At 43.1% G+C, this 23,229-nt stretch overlaps 1 protein-coding gene across 4 annotated transcripts in view; it reads right to left on the reverse strand.

The window, feature by feature from the left end:
• USP13 (ubiquitin specific peptidase 13) overlaps positions 1-23,229 on the reverse strand; it is a 180,004-nt gene that overhangs the window by 41,995 nt on the left and 114,780 nt on the right. For all 4 annotated transcript variants that reach the window (XM_053564766.1, XM_053564767.1, XM_053564770.1 and 1 more), the window contains 5 exons: positions 14,615-14,740; positions 12,743-12,896; positions 9,635-9,809; positions 3,682-3,770; positions 723-845 (listed from right to left, as the gene is read on the reverse strand). In XM_053564766.1, the coding sequence (XP_053420741.1) occupies positions 723-845; positions 3,682-3,770; positions 9,635-9,809; positions 12,743-12,896; positions 14,615-14,740 (667 nt within the window). The remainder of the gene's footprint in view (positions 1-722; positions 846-3,681; positions 3,771-9,634; positions 9,810-12,742; positions 12,897-14,614; positions 14,741-23,229) is intronic.

Genomic DNA, 23,229 nt, shown 5'->3' on the forward strand with positions numbered 1-23,229 from the left:
ACACACACTGCTCAACTGATGGAAAACCTCTGACAAAGGGGCCCAGAGTGCTCTACTGTTACTAATAAAGTTACCTAATTAACTCATTAGGAACATGAACAGTAAACAGGTGAGCAAACAAAGCCAGAATAAAATTGATCTCATCAGAATAAATTTTTCTGACACAATTATTCTTTTGCATGTCCTTTTCCTTTGAAGAGTTATGTATTCTGAACAACCAATTTAGGGGTCATGGGATGAAAGATAAACTCAAACATTTCCCTTGCTGTGAAGCAGCAACAGAGCTGTGGAGGTGAGATGACATTGAGATTTTTAAAACCAACACACACTATTGACTTGCCCCTAAGGATTGTCCAAAGGTACTCCCCAGAATGACTCGGCTCCCTGGACTAAGAACCTACTGAAAACACACTCTTTCTTTTCCCAACAGGGGGTAAACACATGCTTCTCCTCCCATTTCGGGGAAGTAGAGAATGGGAGGGAGGGAGTCAAGACCAGAAGCAACATAACCTAAAAACCATCCATTTCAACTACTCAAAATGGGTCTGTGCCTCTTACGACATTTAAGTTTACAGTTGTAGCCATGCCTCCCTTCTGTGTCTATAGTAGGTTATAATCCTGGGAAGAGAGACAAGGGACCCCCTGATGGGTGATGGTGGCAGCAAAAGACTGGTAGTAAAAAGTGACTCTTCCTACAGAGGCAGGTGGACAGGAGACAGTACCTTTTGAGTCATCAGGAATGACTATGGGGGGGCTGATGTCTGGAAGTTCCTCCTCTCCTGGCTGTAACCCCCTGGCTCGGAGATGGTTGATATCAAGTAGGTCTGGCATGTCAATAGAAACATCTGCAAAATGAGAGAGATTGTATTCACTGGACTCTCCAAAAACCCACAATCACCTCAGCATAAACCAGCACTACTAACTCCAAAACACATGCGTCTAGGCAAAGCTAAGGGGTGCTTTTCAGTTCCCTGGAATACAACACTGGACCAGCAAATTCATCAAGACTAATTAGATGCTAATGCAAAACTTGGGGAAAATATAGCAGGCAGCAGGATTTCACAAGAGTGAGAACAAACTGGCTAAGCCGGAGGTCACATATCAGCAGCCCACAGACAATTTGTGGCCTAGACACCTTCTGTTTTATGTTTCAAAATGTTGGCAATCAATTCCAGTCTTTAATTCAGAAGGTTTAATTTGAAAATCCAGATGTCCATGGTATTTTGAAAGACAGAATACAGCAGCACGTTCTCCTACAGCAGCAATCTCTGGAGCTCATCTTTCCCTCTCACAGTGGTGCCCTGTAAGTCTGACACAGCTCCCGGGGCTCCCTGTCACCTCCTTGAGCATCAACTCATGAACTTGAGCATCATGTTTGTGCTATTCTGATTATTATGGTCAAGAAATGTCTTCCTAATCTGTGTCTTTCTCCAAAACAAGCAACACCAAGATAGGTAGTAACGTGCTTCTTTATTTTATTTTATTTTTTTTTTTTTGAGACAGAGTCTATGTCACCCTCAGCAGAGTGCTATGGCATCACGGTTCACAGCAACCTCAAACTCTTGGCCTTAAGTTGATTCTCTTGCCTCAGCCTCCCAAGTAGCTGGGATTACAAGTGCCTGCCACAACGCCCAGCTATTTTTTGTTGCAGTTGTCATTGTTATAGCTGGCCCGGGCCAGGTTCGAACCTGCCAGACTCAGTGTATGTGGCTGGCACCGTAAGCACTATGCTACAGACACTGAGCCATAACGTGCTTCTTGTGCCCAGCCCCGCCTTCCACTGTCCTATGAGCCATTTGATTCCCAACCTCTCTGCCTTTTCTCAGATCATGACACATACTGTGAATATTCTAACTAAGGTATTAAATAATTAAATAAAGAATGAAGTTTTAAAGAAATTAATCAAATCTCAACTGTGTTAGTCTTTGGGGGGGGGGTTGGGGGGAGGGATTGGTGGGGGGGGGGTTGTTGTTGTTTTGAGACAAGAGTCTTCACTCTGTTGCCCTGGGTAGAGTGCCAAGGCATCAACTGTATTAGCCTTTGGAGTACATTTTTTTTTTTTAACTCCGTGGCTCAGTCGCTATTGTGTTGACTTACTCAAGATGTATCAGTGTGATAATATGTCAAGATTTAGTACTGCACATATTCAGATGAAATAATAAAATATGTGTTCAAATGTTGGTACAGGAGGTGTCATTTGGGTTAGCAAACAAAACCTGAAAATACCATCTCCCAAATCAGTTATGGTGCCAGGTACCTATATCCCATCCTATTTTAAAACGAACATCCCAAAAAACAAAGTTTAGTTTAAAAACAAAAATCCAAATTTCAGGAGGCAGCCAATGCAAAAGTCTGAACAACAAAATCAATACAACTGTTCCTCAAGAGAAAAAAAAAAGACTTTGTTAAAAAAAAAATTTAAGGCTCCTTTTAATTCAGCAAGTCAATGACACCTGATTCAAAATTTTGGTCTTTTACAGAAATTTCAAGGACAAAGAAAAATAAGAAAACTGTTTCCCAAGTAGTTTGAGGCCTTTAGAATAAGAGAGTTTTCTCTCTCAGGTACTTGTCAGGTCGGTGGAAGGAAAGCTGAGTGATCACCATCCTGACCTCTGCCTCTTCCCTCCTTCCAAAACTATCCCCCAGGGAAGGGAGGGGCTCCTCCAGAATCAGTGACAGGCCAGCACAATTTCATCTGGCAAATAGGTGCCCCAATCACTCAAGCCAACTATACATCCTTTTTACTTATTCCCTTCAGACAAGTAAGTGCTTAGTTAACCACTATAAGACTTGAGTTGTGGTTTTTTTTTTTTTTTTTTTTATTCTTACATGCTCAAACACAAAGAAACATCAAAAGACTGGTGACCAGCCTGAGGTACTTGTTTAAGAAACTGTACATTCTTCCACACCCCTGAGACCACCTCATAACATCCTTCATATTAGATCACTGTGGTAGAGTAGGGTTTTTATGCACTGTGATAATCTGTCAAGATTTAGTACTGCAATAATAAAATATGTGTTCAAATGTTGGTACAGGAAAATTAACCTCAAACAATGGTCCAGGGCCTTTAAAATCAACAAGAAGAAAGCCCAAATAAGACCAAAAAATCACATTCCTTTTTTGATTGTTCAATGCAACTGACTACTTCTATTTTACTATTAATAAAAGTTGTATGATTTAAGTGAGTGTCATTAGCCACACCTGCCTGCCTCGGAAGCAAAGGAGACAAGGTCCTCAATCACCTGCCACTCAAACCATGGTTTGGGCCAGCGGCACCAGCAGCAGCAGCAGCAACACATGGGAACTTGTTAGGAACAGAGACACTCAGGCTCATCTCAGACCTGCTGAATTGGCATCTGCATTTTACCAAGATCCCAGGTTTTATATGTGTGGTAAAGTTGGGGAAGAACTGTTTAATCAACAGTGTAAGGATTCTATTTTCACTGCTAGAATCCAATCATTTCAGAACCCATGACTGAAGGGGTGGGTTAGCAGGTGGTAATTTTTATCGTGGGCACTTATCATATACTCTGATTGGAAAGAGTATATGACTGGAAAGGTGAGAAGGATGGAAAAAAGTGAAATGGAACTGTTGGTGGCAGCCAACTACACGGGCTCTTTCACATGCCATGTTTTTTAAATAGCTAATTTGAAAGCAAAAGCATGCAAAAGATACCTACCAAATTTTTTGGGAACCCAGTCAAGACCAAAAGTGAACTTCTTTATCTGCACTACCAAGTACTCAGGGAATGAGGCAAAGCGAGATGTTCTGGGAAACACAAGGGGATATATCAATGACACAAGGCAATAAGAATTGTCAGCACAGTTTATGAAGCATCACAAGCTTTGTCCAAGGCACACCTGGCTGTCCCAGTGACTGAACTGATGAGGGGGAGCATCCACACACAGACATGCCCAGGATGGACGGACACTCACTCTCTCACTCGGCAGTCGTCCTGGCCTCGTCACTGGAAGAAAATGTCTAACGTGGGAGAATGTTGTGCCTTGGGAAAGACTTTGGGGTCATTTCAAAATCAGTACTTATACTTTGCTGTGGCATTTTACATCTCTGAAAATACATTCCAAACATTTTTTCCTTTTTTTGTTTTTTTTTTGAGACAGAGTCCCACTCTGTCACCCTGAGTAGAGTGTCATGGCATCATAGCTCACAGAAACCTCAAACTCCTGGGCCAACATGATCTCTTGTCTCAGCCTCCCAAGTAGTTGAGACTACAGGCACCTGTCACCATGCCCAGTGGTTTTTCTACTTTTAGTAGAAACATGGTCTTACTCTTACTCAGGCTGGTCAACCATTTACTTTTCTAAAAATCCTTATTAGAATTTGTGTTTATGGGCATGAATGCCTTATGCTTCTACATGTAGGGTTCGGGAAAACTTCCCAAGTGATTCTGAAACACCCCCTCCTTCACTCTCCCACAGAACCACTATCATTAAAATACTCCTGCTCCTAAGTCCATGGTTAACTGGTACTTCAGACACCCCATAACATACATGTGTGTGTGTGCATGTATACATACACATATACGGGAAGTACCCAAAATACCTAAATCTGAGTCTTTACGTTTAATATTAATTACTTACAAGCAACATCTTAAGTTCTCTGAAAACTTACAGAAAGACTGAATTGCCTGGAATTGGATTTGACAGTTTTATGCACAGACTTTTCAACCTGTATACCAAATGCATGCTTATTTTTGCTCATTCACTCCAGGTTTATCATCTTCTTTTTAACATTCATCTCTACTTGATTGTCAATGTGAGTATGGTACATATTTATAAAAAAAGAAAGCAAGCTGTTGACAGGTATCACAGGCAACTTTGAAAATAAAAGATTGTGGAACACCCTTCCCCCAGAGCCCACTTTGCCTCCTATTTAGCAGGCTTGCGCCCAGAATTCAGAAAACAATTGCAAGTGCACTGCTGCCCCCTAGTGTAGCAGAGATGTCATTGTACAGAGATTTGGACAAAAAAACAAACAAACAAAAAAAAGAGTCAAAAAGGTCTTGGACACATCACTTCATTCACTGTAAATCCAGGCAAATCCCAGACCCTCCCAGAGGCTCTGTTTTCCAATCTACAATAAGGATTTACCAATAATTATCCACCTGTGAGGGCTACAGTGCGGTCGTGAAATGATGTGAAGAAACCACTTGCCACCCTAGAAAGCACTGTGTTTACCGAAGGAAATAGGGGGACTATTTTGTCAGGGAAGAACTAGTGTCTGTGAAGCCCTGGACACTGACTTGTTCTGTCACCAACCTGTATTTCACCTCAGGCAAGTTATTTAAAATTTCTTTATCTCAAATTCTTCATCACAAGGTTGGCAAAAAGGTAAAGGCAATGATACAAAGGACAGGAGGCACATCATGTGGCTTATCTTACTAAATCCTCCCTTCAATAATAATACAAAGGCAATAATAACATAAAGAAAACAGGAGCTTTATCTTCCTATCAGATAGGAGCCTCACCAGCCTATTATCCTGGCTTACTCTCCAGAAATTATATATTATCTCTAATTAGGTTTTCCTATCTTCTGAAAAGCCATAATAAACATCATTCTGATCTAAATGTTGCCAAGTCCTCAGCTGCACCAAAAATAACAAACTCCATCTGGTATTATGATATTTTCAACTGGTGTAAAATGTTACCTTTTTGACCTCCTTGTCAAACTTAAAACCTGGAAAATACATAACAGTGAAAGTCATTGGTAAATCGATCTTTTCCGAAATATAATTCGGGAGCCCTGAGACTTTTGGAGGTGCTCTGTGGTCAGGATTGGGTGAAGTCTCAAATGGTGACACTGTGGAAGGAATAGTGGAGGGACTCAAGGTTGGAGTGGGGGTAACATAACCACTTGGTTATGGGTAGCTACCCACCTGAGAGTACCAGAAAGCAGGTTCAGATGGTGACCACATTTTATTTGCCCTGTTGGATTAATATTCTTTATTCATCTTTGTAACCTCTATAGCTTATCTACATGTACTAAATGGCTCAATATACATCTGTTCAAATCCATCTCAAAAGTAATGCCCTGTATTTATTTATTGTAGTTTGAGAGAATCAAGTTTGTTACTTAAATCCAGCAAAGTTATAAATTATGCTCTGCTCACTCATTTATTGCTAAAATTAACCCCAGAACTAAAATTTTTCTTGAAAGCTATACATTTTTAATAAAGCGTATTAGAATGTAAGTTATTCAAAAAGGGCTAGACAGACTCGTAGCAAATTTACTTCAAAGAGTTGTTAGGAGAAGTAAATGAGTGGAGACATATAAAGGGCTTAGAATAGAGTCTACAAAATCATTGCATTGTCTGTAAGAACCTATTAACATTACTTAAAACGTATCAATTTGTCACTAAGTATAATTAAAGCAAAAGTATCATGAAGACTTGATTAAGATTAACTGTAAACTGTACCTCTCCTTGGCATTAAAATTGTCTATTGTATTGAAAACCTGGCAAATCAGAAGAAAAGACAGTTCTACCCTTTCCACTAAATATGTCAAAAATAATTGACCACACTCAAATTATGTAATATAAGGCCAAAAACAAGGAGAAAAGATAAAGATACAACACTTGCATCACCTTGTATATACTCTGTGCCAGGGACTGTGCGAAGCCCTTTATGTGGGTTATCTTACTTAATCCTTCATTCAACCCTATAAAGAAAGTATTATTATTATCCCCAGTTTACAGAAAAGGAAACAGGGACTTATGGAGGTAAGATCCCTTGGCAAAGGTCACATACCAATAAGGTCAAAACTGAGTTCAAACACTGCCCATCTGTTGCAGGGGTCCTCAAACTACGGCCCGTGGGCCACATGAGGCGGTGTGATTGTATTTGTTCCCGTTTTGTTTTTTTACTTCATAATAAGATATGTGCAGTATGCATAGGAATTTGTTCACAGTTTTTTTTTTTAAACTATAGTCTGGCCCTCCAACGGTCTGAGGGACAGTGAACTGGCCCCCTGTTTAAAAAGTTTGAGGACCCCTGTCTGTAGTCTGGAACCACACCATGCTTTTCTCTTTATAATGATTAACAGCTAAGTAAAAAACTCCCCATCAACTCTTAATCTCTGAGCTGCTCAAAGGCAGGAAATAGGTCCTATTCCACACAGTACCTAGCATACACTAAGTGAACAATAACATTTGCTGAGTGTTTCAAAACACTAATATTCTTCCCAGACACAGTCTGCAGAGGATCATTTAATGAAAGAGTCTTTGTGTCAGGCACATACTGATCCAAGATACGCCAACATCATTATGATACTTTTTGCCTCCTCCTGGTCTTTTAAGCTCTAGATCTAACAAAAGAAAAGTTCAAGTCCCCAAATCAACAAAATATAGGCTGTGTTGCAATCTGCAGTGCTAGAAATGAAAATAAGAGATCTTTTAGAAATCCCCTGTACTGGTTTCTCCAAGATAATATTTGAAACGTGATAAACCATGATGAGGAGCAGCCAAGACCCACAGGATGTCAGCATAAACAATCACGACAAAGAGTTTGGGTCCCACACAACAGTGAGAGGTTTAACCGTGAGCTCTATCAGGCCTGAACGAATCTCACGTCTGCCATGTAAAATGAGAAAATCATGGTACCTGCCTCACACTACTAAGATTAAATATGACAATTAATGCAAGTGTATAAACACATGCCCTAGCAATAATAAACGTACAATAAATGCTAGTTTCTTTATTACCTTTAATATTGCTTTTTTCTTTCCCACACGGACCGTTTTCACCTACTAACTATTGTGAGTCACTCAGCATAAATCTTTTCATGCATATAAAAAGTATACAAGAGTGGGTGTGTATATAGAGAAAAAGGCAAAAAAGCACATTAATCTCCTTTGAAGGACTAAGGAAAACAGAAACCCCTCCCCAAGGATTCCTGATAGTTATGTTAGCACCGCTCACAACTAAATATTCTTTCTGTAGCATAGGAGGAGAATTCAGGTCAGCAAGCACCATTCCTCCATTACAGATGAAAGGACGGGAGGTGGTAACTTTGCAGGACAGAAGACAAGGTGGGAAGTGAACACAGGAAAAGAATCCAGATTCCTGACCACTAGTCTTGGGCTCAGAGAATCTGTCTGTGGAAAGCTACTAACACCTCCCAGCTCCACTTTAAAGATGGGCCTTTCCAAGGGTTGAGAAGGCTCTTTCCTGGCAGGGCACACACAGAGAAAGGCAGGCCCACAGAGTATGTCATAGCCATAGAGACCAGTCCTCTTTCTGAAGAGCAGAAAGGGACAGCTATAGGAAAGGCAAATGAAGACACCCCCCACTCCACAGTTCCTGCCTGACACTGGGGGCTTCCTAGGCTTCTGGGACCCCAAATCACTTCCCACTTCCCAAAACACAAAACACAAAGAGAGAAGGCTAAATGTTTGAGGAAGCTCCAATCCATCGTCAATGGTTAAAGAAATTGCTTCCACCACTGTTACAGAGGGTAGATTTCTAATTACCCAAAAACATCTCCAACTTGCAGTGAAGTGTAACTCTCACATTTAATACTTCAGCTCACCAACTAATATCTACACAGACATACACATGTACACACAGGCACAAACACAACACATAAACACTCACATACCCCAACTGAGCAGTCCTTGAATGAAAACTTACCGAACAATGGACAACTGGCACCTGAATAAACTACTATTAATCTTTCTTTGGATATGGAGCTTTTCAAAATTATTTTAAGAAAAAGTGGCTTTTATTAGCATTTGAAATAAATTATTATTATTATTATTTTTTTTTTTTTGGAGACAGAGTCCTAATCTGTCACCCTGGGTAGAGTGCCATGGTGTCATATCACAGCAACCTCAAACTCTTGAGCAATCCTCAAGGCAAAGAATATCTAAAAGTAGGGAAATTCCCAGAGCCAAACTTTCAGACATCTCTTCATTTTATGCCACTATAAGCACTTCTTTTTAATGCGACAATATCAAGTGTCTTGACTGAACAAATCACTAAGGCATCAAGTAGAGAAAAAAAAAATGTTATGGACCTGACAACCAGCCTCACAAGGCAAATACAAGGCATCTCCTAACTAAACCCTGGAAGCTCATCTGAGCCATGCTCAGGGACCTGTGTGTCCACTTTGAGATGCCCCAAGGCTCCTAGTCTCCAACTAGGAGCAGTCAACCAAGTTCTAGGCCAGATCGTTATGATGGAACTAAAATACATCACAGCGAGTTTAAAGACTGAAGCCTGCCTTAAGAATCTCTGTAATTTCTTCATTAATAATATCACTCTTACTATTTTGGGGTAAGGAGTATTTCTTGACTGTACACTCCTGACAAAAGAAGACAGACAGAAAAAGAGGAAAAGGAAAAGAGAAATTCCCAACAGAGGTAAACCACAGTCTTGCATTTCAAAAACAGACATCCCCTCCCTAGCACATAACATAAATCATAAGCCTACTGTTTTGGACAGGTCTCACAGTGAAGTCAATGGCAGTCAGGGTATGTGAATCATACTCCCACCCCACCACACATGAACATGCATGCACAGACTCATAATTCCTGATCTCCCTCCCCGACCCCCACCACCACTTCTCAAAAGCCCCTTCTCACATTATTGCCAGCACATACACATACACGCTTACTTCACGCCTGCAGACTTTGCCTGTAGGGCGCTGCTCCAGAAATCATCAACATTTTCTGGTTCAGAAAAGGCCTGAAGGCAGGCACTAAATGGTATCTTGGCTCGAACCAACTCAGGAGGGGGTCTTCTGTTTGCTTCTGCCTCCCTTCTCGTCAATTCGTAGGCGATCAGTTCATCTGAGTAAAAGACAAATGAAACAACATTGGGATCACTCTTCTGAAATGAAAAACATCCTTTTTGGACAGTCCTCCCTGAAGCCTTCTGGGCTGGGCCAGGTTTGCTTACTTGTTTCCCTTTACACAGCTGGGTAACCTGCTAAAAATCTGTTCTCAGGCTGTCTTTACAATAGCACTGACAGGCGATGCTGAGCCATTCACATGCTTTTGCCTATTCCCCTCTGAGACTGGCAGGAGGAACTGGGAGCCTGGGTAAGAGGGTCAGACCATGAGCCAACATACATGCAAGTGAACTTGGTTTTTCATTTGTCCAAAGGTCAAGCCCAGGATTATTCAAACGCCATCCTCCAAACACAAAGCCTTCATCACTTCAGAGAATTTTATACCTAAAAGAGATCCAAGGGCTCACCTCTTCCCAGATCCTTTGCTGCTTTGCTGAATGAACTGAGGGCCAAGGTCAAAACCAGCCAATCACTGATAAAGCTGAAACTTAAAACCCTGACCAGCTCTCCCTCTGCTTCCCTACAGATGAGGCTAAAACATGTAAAGAGATCAAGGTTTGCCAATGATCAGACACATATACACGCTAGTAACAAAAACATTCCTGTTAACTTTAAGCTGCTTTAAAAGAAAACAATCAAGGAGGGGGATGGAATAGATAAAAGCAAAAAGATCTACCATTGAGCTCCTTGTCAGGTCAGACCCAGGGTTACACATTTTCTGATTTGGTTCCACCAGTAGCTATGATTAGAGATCATAGGTCCCCTACAGTGTGGGGCCAAGGAGGAGGATAAATATCAGACTGCAGTTATCCACCGTTACAAATCTCATAACTAACCAACACAGCAGAGCAACCTGTTGAGGTTCCCCAACACCTCAGATATCAGGGCTACCAACTTCTCTTTACTATCCCTGCTCAAACAATTAAATACCAAGGGAAAAAACTAATGAGTGGGCCATGAATCTGTCAAGAGTCAGCAGATTTGTCCCTGGAAATTAACCTGTAGTGAAAATTTTATATAGCTATTAAGTGGTCTTTCTGGTTATTTATTTTGTATTTCTCCCAATCACCTCAAAATCATTCCTGACTTATTAGTCTGTAAGTACACTTATGCAATAAGTGTTTCCCTGTATATATCTGAGTATGCTTTTAAAATTCATTCCTCAGTCCACATCAGTTTATGATGTGCTTATATCTAGGGTGCTAACATCAGGTATTCTCAATAATCGTCAGAGATCAATTTATAAATATCCTTTCTGAAAAAAAATAGTTACCATTCATAAATTATAAATAGTGAGTCAGAGAAGATCTTAGCACTGAGCAGAACATGTAAGCCACCACCCCAAAGTAGGCCAGATACAACAATTGAGCTTAATTCTAAAAAGGAAACAAACCACAGAGCCCTACTGCCTATTTCTGCCTTTGATAATAGATAAGAATTTAAAAACTGGTCAAAAGCTATATGAGCTGGGTGTGGTGGCTCTTGCCTATAACCTCAGCACTCTGGGAGGCTGAGGCAGGTGGTTTGCCTGAACTCATGAGTTTGAGGCCAGCCTGAGCAAGAATGACACCACATCTCTACTAAAAATGAAAAACTGAGGCAAGAAGATCGCTTCAGCCCAAGAGTTTGAGGTTGCTGTGAGCTATGACACCATGGCACGCTAGCCAGGACAACAAAGCGAGACTGCCTCAAAAAAAAGCTATATGAGCTTACAGAAAATGGAAATCTTTTCCTCTTAAAATCAGCATAATCATCACTCTCTAGTTGGCATAATAAATCAACCTACCACTCCAGAAAAAGAGGGAAAAAGGCTACCCAGGAAGCTGTTAAACTTTATAAAATGTCCAGTTCAAGGAGATGAGAAATCTATTCTTTTCCTGCTTCTATCCTTTTCCTGCTTAAAAGAACTACCATTTGTCTGGTCTGCCTGGGAAGAGCTAGATTGGACAGACAGAAGGAAAAAGAACCTTACCCTGAAAACCCAACATGGCTGCCGTATCTCTGCTTCCTCCTCTCTTCCAAAGTCCAGAGACCTTTCTATGGGGCTTTGCTCCTACAAAGAGCCTTGCCACAATTTATCTCCCAGGAAAGGGGTCTTAAATACTCAGTTGCCAAAACTGGAGTATTTCAAGAGACCTCTGCTCACATGTTAAACTTTGAAAAGTGCAGTTCTGATCATTTCCCTTGGACTTTATAGCACAACTTATGAATGATACTGTTAAAGAATCTTCTACACAGGCTTGGCGCCTGTAGCACAGTGGTTAGAGCGCCAGCCACATGCACCGAGGCTGGCGCCCAGGCCAGCTAAACAACAATGACAACTGCAACAAAAAAAAATAGCCAGGCGCTATGGTGGGTGTCTGCAGTCCCAGCTACTTGGAAGGCTGAAGCAAGAGAATCACTCAAGCCCAAGAGTTCGAGGTTATTGTGAGCTGTGACGCCATGGCACTCTACCAAAGGTGACATAGTGAGACTGTCTCAAAAAATAGAAAAAGAATCTGGGCGGCGCCTGTGGCTCAAAGGGATAGGACGCTGGTCCCATATGCTGGAGGTGGTGGGTTCAAACCCAGCCCTGGCCAAAAACCACAAAAAAAAAAAAAAAAATAGAAAAAGAATCTTCTATGTATAACATTACCAGTAATTTCCCAAAAATTATGCTGACTTCAAACCAACTAGTTGTCCAAACTTACAGGCTATGAAGTAGGTTCCATCCATAAAACCTCCAAAAAATCTGTGGTGCATTCGATTCTTCTCAAAAGAAAGCTATGTGGGGACTAAGGAAAATATATAAATAGATGTTCAAAGCAGACATCATCTTGGCTGGGTCTGCTCCTGATACACTTCTCAGTGACAAGATGGTATTCTCCCTAACAGGAGGGATTTTCCCACATGAAGACACACGTTGTTCATTTCCCATACTGAAATTGTTACCCTTGTTGGTCGCTGCCTCCATGGCCACAGGCAACTGCATCAGGTAATCTACCCTCTCGGTATAGCGGACTTTTCTGGTCTGACAGCATTGAATACGTTCTTCCACCAAAAAGCGAAAAACATCACTTGGGTTTTCTGAGCCGATGCGGTTCCTCTGAAGGTTAGATTACATCAGGTTAGTAAATGTATGAATACTAGGCCCTTAAAAACTAGCATGGAATCAACTATTAATCTGGTGTCAAGATCTGGCTTTCCTCTGGGCACAACAGTTCACCAGAGTACTTGAACAGCAAAACATGGGAATTTATCTACAGTCCAAAAATGGAGGATTGGTTAAATAAAATATAATTCACTGTGTGAATTAGTATTATAATACCATTCTATTACAAGTCATGGGCGAGGGACTGACATTGACAGAATGAGAAGAAAGGAGGGGAAGGAGAAAAATGCAAGAAAAGGGGAGAAAATGAAGGACTACTCTGGAAAATAAGGGTAGGTATGATACAATTGTACAAATTCTTTCATATGAATTAAACACGAATACAAAAGCAGTCACACCATGTTAGCAGATATATTGATGCAACCAAGTATTCACAACAGGGTAAGTGAAAATGCTGGTTACAAGACGGCACACAGGGAGTGCCCCTGTGACCGGGGCAGTCACAGGATACAGGTGCCGATATGTGCACACTGGTGTTTGTGGGGTTTGGTATTGTGAAGGAGTTGGATTTTCTCCTCTGTGTTTTCTATCTTTTCCACAAAGAACACTGTTGTAATAAAAAAAAAAAAAATGGGCAGCCTGGGGCTCAGTGGGTAGGGCGCAGGCCCCATACACCAAGGGTGGTGGGTTCAAACCCAGCCCCGGCCAAACTGCAACAAAAAAATAGCCAGTTGAGGCTCTGTCTTAAAAAAAAAAAAAAAAAAAAAAAACAGCTGGGCGTTATGGTAGGCACCTGTAGTCCCAGCTACTCAGGAAGCTGAGGCAAGAGAATCGCCTAGACTCAGGAGTTGGAGGTTGCTGTGAGCTGTGATGCACTCTACCGAGGGCGATAAAGTAAGACTTGTCTTTTCAAAAAATATATATATATATTGGCCAAGTAGTGTCTCCCACCTGTAATCCTAGCACTCTGGGAGGCCAACTTCTTAGCTGAGCTCAGAAGTTCAAGACCACCCTGAGAAAGAGCAAGACTCCATCTCTACTAAAAATAGAAAAACTAGCCAGGCTTTATGGTGGGTGCCTGTAGTCCCAGCTACTCAGGAGGCTGAGGCAGGAGGATTGCCCAAGCCCAAGAGTTTGAGGTTGCTGTGAGCTATGACGACATAGCACTCTACCCAGAGGGACAGAGTAAGACTCTGTCTCAAAAAAAAAGAAATAAAAAATAAAAAATATATATATATGGGGGGGAAATGCATTTATTCAGAAATTTTCATGCAGTTTTAAAAAACCACAGCATTTAATGTGGTTGGATGGTGCTGGGGGCAGAGCAACCATCTCCCAGCAACAGCAGGAGGACACCTCACCCCAGCAACAGCAGGAGGACACCTCACACCACACAGGGCTCTCTGTCACAGAGACACACACACACACACACACACACAAAAAGTTTGAAATGACTAAGAGACACTCCACTAACACACACAGATTAAAAGGAGCCCAGAAAGAGGCACAGGTGCCTGGAAAGCCGTATGAGGGGCAGTCACAGCAAGGGGACTGACGTGCTTCCAGAAGCCAGCTGTGAAGTGGCTTCAGTGGGGAGATGATGGGGATAAGAAAACAGCAGGGTGGCCACCCTGGTCCAGCCGCCGTGGACAGCACGGAGCGGCTGGGCACTCTCCGTGTAGCCCTCTGAGCCCCGGGGAAGACTCACTCACCTCCACTAGATTCACCAGGTGCAGGAAAAATTCCTGCGCATCTTGTTGTCTATTGGAGGAGAACTCCGGGTGGCTCTTGCTTACGAAGGCCTTAAACATGCGTGGAGAGATCCCATTTTGCTGAGGCTGAAGTACAAAAATAAAACCGGTTTACAATACTTTCATACGTGTTAACAGCCCCAGGCAGCCAGTAGAGCAAAGCTTACCACAAAACCCCATTTTGGGGCTGATAAAATTGAAGCCCAAAGAAGGTAAATACCCATAAGGACGGACTCTTCCTGGAAACTGTTCCTGGGGATTTGAGACTAAGAACAATGAGTGGTAGACACCTCACTTTTTAAAGATAGGCACTAGACCCGCCTTCACAGGACTGGCTACATGTGGGCAAATGCCACAGCCCTTGTCAGAGTCAACTAGAGGTGCCCTGAAAGGAGGTACAGGTTAGGAGAGCCAGCAGCATGTCCCCTTTCCTACCTCTGGAGGTCACCGAGTACAGGGGAGACCACGGGAAGCCAGAGCACAGCCCAGCGAACCGGCACCCAGGACAGGGGAGACCCCGGGAAGCCAGAGCTCAGCCAAGGGAACCGGCACCCAGGACAGGGGAGACCCCGGGAAGCCAGAGCACAGCCCAGGGAACCGGCACCCAGGATAGGGGAGACCCCGGGAAGCCAGAGCTCAGCCAAGGGAACCGGCACCCAGGACAGGGGAGATCCCGGGAAGCCAGAGCACAGCCCAGGGAACCGGCGCCCAGGACAGGGGAGACCCCGGGAAGCCAGAGCACAGCCCAGGGATCCGGCACCCAGGACAGGGGAGACCCCGGGAAGCCAGAGCTCAGCCAAGGGAACCGGCACCCAGGACAGGGGAGACCCCGGGAAGCCAGAGCACAGCCCAGGGAACCGGCACCCAGTACAGGGGAGACCCAGGGAAGCCAGAGCACAGCCCAGGCAACCGGCACCCAGGACAGGGGAGACCCCGGGAAGCCAGAGCTCAGCCAAGGGAACCGGCACCCAGGACAGGGGAGACCGGGCGAAGCCAGAGCACAGCCCAGGGAACCTCCGAGCTGCTCCCACCGGACCCCGCCACACTCTTTCTAGACCAGGGCTCTAGAGTTGCCAGGGATGGCAGGGGGTGAGGGTTGCCCCACACCTGGAGAAGCAGAAGGAGACCAGCTGCAGCTGCAGGGAGGACAGGGTGGGCCGAGCAGGCAGCAGGCCTGAAGGACCCTGCAGGGAAGGTGGGCTGTGCAGCCAGGAACCCAGGCTGGGGAGCGTAGAGGTTACAGAGGCCGCTGGCCAAGGTATGGGGCAGCAGGTGGGGCGCGGGGAGCAGGCAACTCTCAAGAACTTGTAATCCACAGCCTGTTAGAGAACACCTGGCAGCCCCTGACAGCACGGGTCAGCTAAGAACCAGTCCATTTCTCTCACCTCCCCATCCCCTGGCCCTTGAGGGGAGGAGTCAGAATGTGGAAGGAAGCAAAGAGGTGGAGCATGGATTAAAAAAAAAAAAAAAAAAAAGCAAGGCGGCGCCTGTGACTCAAAGGAGTAGGGCGCCGGCCCCACATGCTGGAGGTGGCGGGTTTAAACCCAGCCCCAGCCAAAAACTGCAAAAAAAAAAAAGCAGGACACCCATGCTAACCCTTTACAACACTGTTTTCTGAGACTCGTGAGCTTGGAAAAAGCGAGAAGCATTAAGTGGCTTTGGGCCTCACACCTATAGTCCTGGTACTCTGAGAGGCTGAGACGGTGGACTGCCTGAGCTCAGGAGCTTGATACTTAGCCTAAGCAAGGAGTTCGAGGTTGCTGTGATTTACAATGATTCCACAGCATTCAACCCAGGGTGACCAAGTGAGACTCTGAATCAAAAAAAAAAAATTAAATTAAATTAAACTAAAAAATAAAATAAAGTGGCTTTGATGTGAACTGGACTTTGTAATGCTGGTAATCTACAAGAAATCACTGGAAATGTAGGAGATCCGTTGCAGTGGAAAGATCCGTACCACTTTTCATGATAGAGGTGAGGACCTAATAAAGCTGCTTCCTGCTCCCTCCAAGCTCAGATCGTTGTTAACATGATAACCCTGGAAAGATACTGGCAGAGAAGTGCCAGGTAGGTCTTTCCATTCAAAGTGGTCTTAAGGACTCTCATGCAGCTAACACAGCAGATCCTCAATGGACTCCAGGTCTGGCTCAGACTCCATTCCTCCAGCCTGTTTGCAGCAAAAAAAAAACTGGGCCCTGAAGTATACAGCAGGGCTCAGCAAAACAAACCTCACCTTGTCAGTAAGCCGAATTCATGTCCTCTCTGCAAATACTATGGCTAATGCCCCTCACGTTTCCATAGAACCTCCCCTTGCTCAGCCCCCAGGCTACAACCCTCTCCTCAGAAGCACAAACCTCCTTCTACTGTGAAGTCCAGCCTGCCTCTGGCCCATCTCGGCAGCCTTAGCAGGTGGAGGCCAGTCTCACACCTCTGACTCCTCATGGGTATCCAGGTCAATGCCTCTGGCCTTGGGAGCCTCGGCAGGTTTGCAGAGTCAGATGCAACAGGGTGTGACAAAGAGCTTTTATCTATCCCCCTGAGGCCAAGTGGCAGCTCTATGTATAACATCTCTCCAGTGCTCATGTCCTAAGCAATGTTTTCTAGTAAAAATTCAGGAATTTTCCTGTGTTGCTGAAAGCATGTCTGGTCTAGTCACCTGGTATTCACTGACTACCTGCTTCATGCAGACCATACCAGGGATTCTGCCCTCCAGGAGCCTACAGACAACAGAGGTAATGAGAAACACACAGATGCTTATAGCAAATTTTGGGGAATGCTATAGACCACCTGAAACAGTGCCCATGGCTCCTGGGGAATTCTCTAAAATGGCAGCATTTGGGCATCTGCGCATGCAAAACCTGTATATAGATGACCAGGTTACACATATGTGGCTTCAGGTATGCTGACAGGGCCAGGCAATTTGTACCTGACAATTAATTTTACTATGCACCTCGTAAAAACTCTGTAGCAGTTGTAACTTTCTTCACTCACAATGCTGACGCATATCTATATATGACCCATGACACAAGCCTGCGAACACAATATCTCAGCTGCGTGTCATGGCTCACATCTGTGCACGGATGCAACAGGTATTTACTGAGTGCTGTAAAATGTTAGACACAATTCAGGTACTTGGAATACTTACATGGTGTCAGGAACAATTCTTAATGTATTTTGCTAAAATCACCCAACCCAATGAGGCAGTGATGATTATCTCCAGTTGACAGATGAGGAAACTGAGGCAAGGGGGTGTTAAGTAAGTGGTACAGGGTCAGACAGCTAGAAAAATCTCTCCACTCCCTCTCTCCAGAGTCCTAATGCTGTTTCTGGTCCACATGTGCCTACACATCATCTCTGATGCCCCTGAGTCCATCCTACGAGTTGCCCAAAAGAAAAGTCATCATGGTTCAGAGTCTGGGTAAGCCTTCTCACCCACATGCCTCTGGGACAACACCAGAGGCCAGACTCACAATTAATTCTCCATTCTCACAGTATGGAGGCACCACCAGGAATAAATCTTTTCACCTGCAGGGGTCCTCAAACTTTTTAAACAGGGGGTCAGTTCACTGTCCCTCAGACCATTGGAGGGCCGGACTATAGTTTAAAAAAAAAAAACTATGAACAAATTCCTATGCACCCTGCACATATCTTACTTTGAAGTAAAAAAACAAAACGGGAACAAATACAATCACACTGCCTCATGTGGCCGGCGGGCCGCAGTTTGAGGACCCCTGGATTCATGTAAGCATGCCTTCACTGCCTGCTGTCAACGGTGTTACTTCTTACAAGCTGTGATTCTGGCTTGGTCTGGCTGCCAGTCCCCAGCACACAGCACAGAAAGCAGCTACTTTGCAAAGTTTAACAAGTCAGTAAGTTCTAACAAGGTGGCTGCTGTTCTCTGTCATGGTGTGGAGAAGTCTCAGTAGAAACCACAGCAACAAACACCACAAACCCAGCCCTGCAAAAGCACTTTGGCCCCGTCTCCTTCATTCCCCTTCCTCACCTCTGCCCCTTTAGTACCAATTTCATGTCTTTGTGTTCCCTGAATTGCCTTACTTTGTTCAATAGTCAAGCTATTGCTTGAGAATTGTTGATCATTCAGAAGTTATTTGAAAAGTCTTTCTCTTCCACTCCATACTCCAGACCTGAGATTCACAGCTGGGTTGGAGCATTTTAGCTAAAACTTGGACTACTCCACACACAATGCCTGATTGCCAGCTGGCTCCATCTGCCTGCCCGTGCCCCACACCATTTCATCTTGAATTTCACAGGGGAGGTCTTACTTAAGGCCATGTTCACATCTCATCTAGACATTAAAGTCGAGCTCTACAGAATGGATTAACAAGCTATGGTATATGTATACCATGGAATACTATTCAGCCACTAAAAATGATGGAGACGTTACATCTTTTGTATAACCTGGACGGATGTGGAACACATTATTCTTAGTAAAGCATCACAAGAATGGAGAAACAAGAATCCTATGTATTTAATTCTGATATGAGGACAACTAAGGTCCTAGCACACGGTGAGGGGTGGGGATGGGGAGAGCTAAGAAAGGGAAGGAGAGAGGGGGTGGGAGTCAAGGGGTATGGTAGACCTTTTGGGGGTGAGACACAACTACAGGAGGGTCCTTATCTGACAAAAGCAATCAATGTAACCTGGTTCTGTGTACCCTCAAGAAATCCCCAACAATAAAAAAAAAAAAAAAGTTAATTCTGAATGTAATCAAGCCTCCAGATCTAACAGTACCCTACACAAAACACAAGTCAAACAACAGCTTAAGGAAGCAATCTTTAGAGCAATGTTAGGGCAAAATGATCCAGCTCCTTCAATAAATCAATAGCTTGCAAAAAGAAAGGACTTCAGAAAGGTATCTTTGATACCATAGGAAAAAAATATGAATATAGGCTTGGTATTAGATAATAGTAAGGAATGGTTGCTAATTTTGTTGGTGTGCTTTTAACACTTCAAATAACTTTAAACACAATATTTATGTTAAGTGAAAAAAGAAAGTATTGAAGTTACAGGTGCACAACTAAATATTTACAGATAAAAGGAGGATGTTTGGATGTTGTATTAAAATACTGTGGGGAAGAAAAGGAGAAGAAGGGGAGGAAAGGCAAAGAGAAGACAGAAAGGGAAGGAAGAGCTGAGTTAGGGGGTGATGGAACCCCGCTGGCAGAATGGTGCTCAGTGAAGTCACACAATAGGCATGCAGCAATCGATACACTTCGCTCTCTACTTTATGTACACTTGCAGATTTAAATAATTTTTCCTTTAACAGAAAAAAAAAGGTTAGGCTCTAGATAAGGCTGTTCCCTTAAAACAAAAATCCAAAACAAAAACCAATGAATTCCTACTTAGCAATGGGTCAGTGGTGTCACCTAAGTGTCCCCTATGGGCCACATACATCACAAGATGAGAGGCAGAGACCAAAATCAACTAACAGCTGTCTTCAGGGAGCACAAGTGTTCACTTGAAAGCTGGCTCCTGGACACCTGAAGCCATGGCTCATCCACCAACTTTATAAGAGGGAGATCCAGGGAGTCTCCAAAATAGCAACCACCCAGGAACCTGTCTTCTTAATACGATACTGTACTTACTTTCTCCATCAGCAATTGCAAAACAGATCAGCTAAAATTAGAGAGACGAATACATGAATATAGTGTTCAGTATCACTCCGAAATGCTTACACAGAACTTTCTATTTAACACAGTGCACCCTGCAGGCAGCCAGATACTGTCCACTCCTAGTCCCCTAAGCCTAATGCTTTAATTAATAAGCAAGAAGCAAGACTGAGACTTTATAACATTACAGCAGTGATCGTCACTCTGTGCCATGAGAGGATCTTAGGGGTGCCGCGAAAATTTCTGAAGATCATTAATTATTTTTGAAAGAAGTTCAAAGCACAATAGGTATATTCTTTTTCTTTACTCTTGTTTTTAATCAACGTAATTTAAGTGTGCTGTGGAAGTTTAACTATAGGTTCAAGTATGCCATTAGATTAAAAAAATAGAAAAACACCACATTAGAACAATGCTTACATAGATACTTAGAAGACTAGAGGAGTAAAAGGTAGATCCATCTCCACTATCCCTAAAAACATACATGGCATCTGTTAATTTCATCTTTTAACCTTAAACCAGTAGTTTCTAACCTACACCCAAACCCCAAATCTCCTAAACTAGGAGGAGGGGGGCGTTCCCAAACTGTTACTTTTTTTTCTTTTTTTTAGAGACACAGTCTCACTATGTCACCCTTGGTAGAGTGCCCTGGTTTCACAGCTCACAGCAACCTCAAACTCTTGGTCTTAAGGGATTTTCTTGCCTCAGCCTCCCAAGTAGCTGGGACTACAGGTGCCCACCACAATGCCCAGCTATTTTTTGTTGCGGTTGCCATTGTTGTTTAGCTGGTCTGGGCCAGGTTTGAACCTGCCACCCTCGATGTACATGGCTGGCGCTGTAACCATTGTGCTACGGGTGCCAAGCCATGTTACTCATATTTTTTTTTTTTTTTTTTTTTTGGCCGGGGCTGGGTTTGAACCCGCCACCTCCGGCATATGGGACCGGCGCCCTACTCCTTGAGCCACAGGCGCCGCCCATGTTACTCATATTTTAAAAGGTGAATGATCTAATACAAATGTTACATTTGCCCAACCTAGGAAGACAGAGGTTAAGGAAAAATAAAGCTCTTAAGTTCAAAGCTAAAACTATATCACCTCAAAGCAGAACACTGATTATCTCATCCTGATAAAAAGTTGAAACCAGCAATTATGTGTCAAAGATTATTATCTCAAATAAATTGTTGAGAAAAACAGAATGTTTGGGATACAAAGCTATTTAAAACATGTTACCTTTGAAAGGAGAAATATGTTACAGAGTATTTAGCTTATTTGAAAGCACTGCCTCAGAATGCCTAAATATCAGGAATACATTTTTTGAAGAAAAAAATAATCCTCTCAGTTAAGTATTACCTATTGCATGTGCTTTATTCTTAAAAACCAATTCAACAAATTTAAGTAAAAATGTCAGTTCCCAAACCAATACTGCAAGTCTTTTTATAGATGACAATGTTTATTGAGCATGCATATCTATATTAAAAGCTAGATTTCACCTTAGTCAATAGCAGACCAATTTAATTAATACCAAAGAGTAATATTCTAGAAGACATAAGATACAGGTAAGAAACCCACATGACTAGGATACCTGGCAATTCCACAATTTTCAACAGTCACCCATGGCGTCCTCCACCACCATCCACACCCTGAGGTGCCAGGAGCCTGAAACAAGTCCCGGGACAAAAGTAGGATAGATGGCATAGTGGTCCAGGGCATAATCGCAGGAGCCACAGGGGTGGGCTGTAATTCCGGGGTCTGCCACTCACTGGTTTTGTAACTTTAGGCACAACTTCTGTGCTTCAGTTTCCACAGTGAACATACAGGAAGAACAGGGCCCTTGGCAAGCATCGTGTGGTGCTGGTTATTCATGTCATTGGTGGTGGCAGCCCTGTAAAAAGGCATTTTTTTTTTTTTTGCTTTTATATTTTACTTTATTTTATTTTATTTATTTTATTTTTTGCAGTTCTTTTTGGCTGGGGGCCAGGTTTGAACCAGCCAGCTCCAGTATATGGGGCTGGCACCCCACTCCTTTGAGCCACAGGCACCACCCTATATTTTATTTATTTAATTGGCCTGTGTGCCCAATGCTGTATGTCTAATTTAGGTATTTTAAGGTTGCAATCTCCAGAAGGACCAGAAGCTTAAACAACAAGATACCAAGTTTCAGATGAGCCTTGTTATAGTTATAGAACAGAAAACTCTACAACTACAGCTTCTAGAAAGTTTTGGGGTTGTTTTTGTTTTTTGTTTTTTTCATTTCAGTTTAGTCTGAGGGTATAGACAATTGGGTTACATTGTTGCAGCTGTTAAACTCCTAGTTGTGCACCTCACCAGGAGGTGTGCCATATACCTTTTTAGGTGAGAGCTCGCCAGTTCTCCTTCCTCCTCCTCCCTTCCTGCAACTTGAGTTTGTGTTTTTCTCTTGTGTAGGAGTATATTTGGTAATTTACTGATTTCATATTAGTATTGACTACACTGGATACTTGCTTTTCCATTCTCGTGATACTTTACTAGGTAGAACGTTCTCAAACTCCGTCTAGGTTAATACAAAATATATAAAGTCTCCATCTTTTTATGGCTGAGTAACGATGGCATACATATACCAGTTTATCAACCCATTCACCAGTTGATGGGCACTTGGGTTGATTCCACATCTTAGTGATTTTGAATTAAGTTGCAATTCTAGAGCCTATGTCCTTATGGTAAAATAATTTTTTCTTCGGAATAGATTTAAAAAGGCATTTCTGCCACATGGCTCAGACCCCTCTTCCATGCTGTCTCCCCCCCTTTGCCCCCCTCAGAATCTATCCCCTTCTCTGCTTCTGTGGATCTTCTTTCCTCTCTTGGGGCATTTCAGGCTCATCTACAAGTCATAACACCAGAGATGTGAGACAGGACCAAAGGGATCCCTACACCTGAGAGCAGGAAGATTACCACAAATTGGTTCCTTTGGAAC

Source organism: Nycticebus coucang, chromosome 16 (assembly GCF_027406575.1).
Source record: "Nycticebus coucang isolate mNycCou1 chromosome 16, mNycCou1.pri, whole genome shotgun sequence".
Classification (NCBI taxonomy): domain Eukaryota; kingdom Metazoa; phylum Chordata; class Mammalia; order Primates; family Lorisidae; genus Nycticebus; species Nycticebus coucang.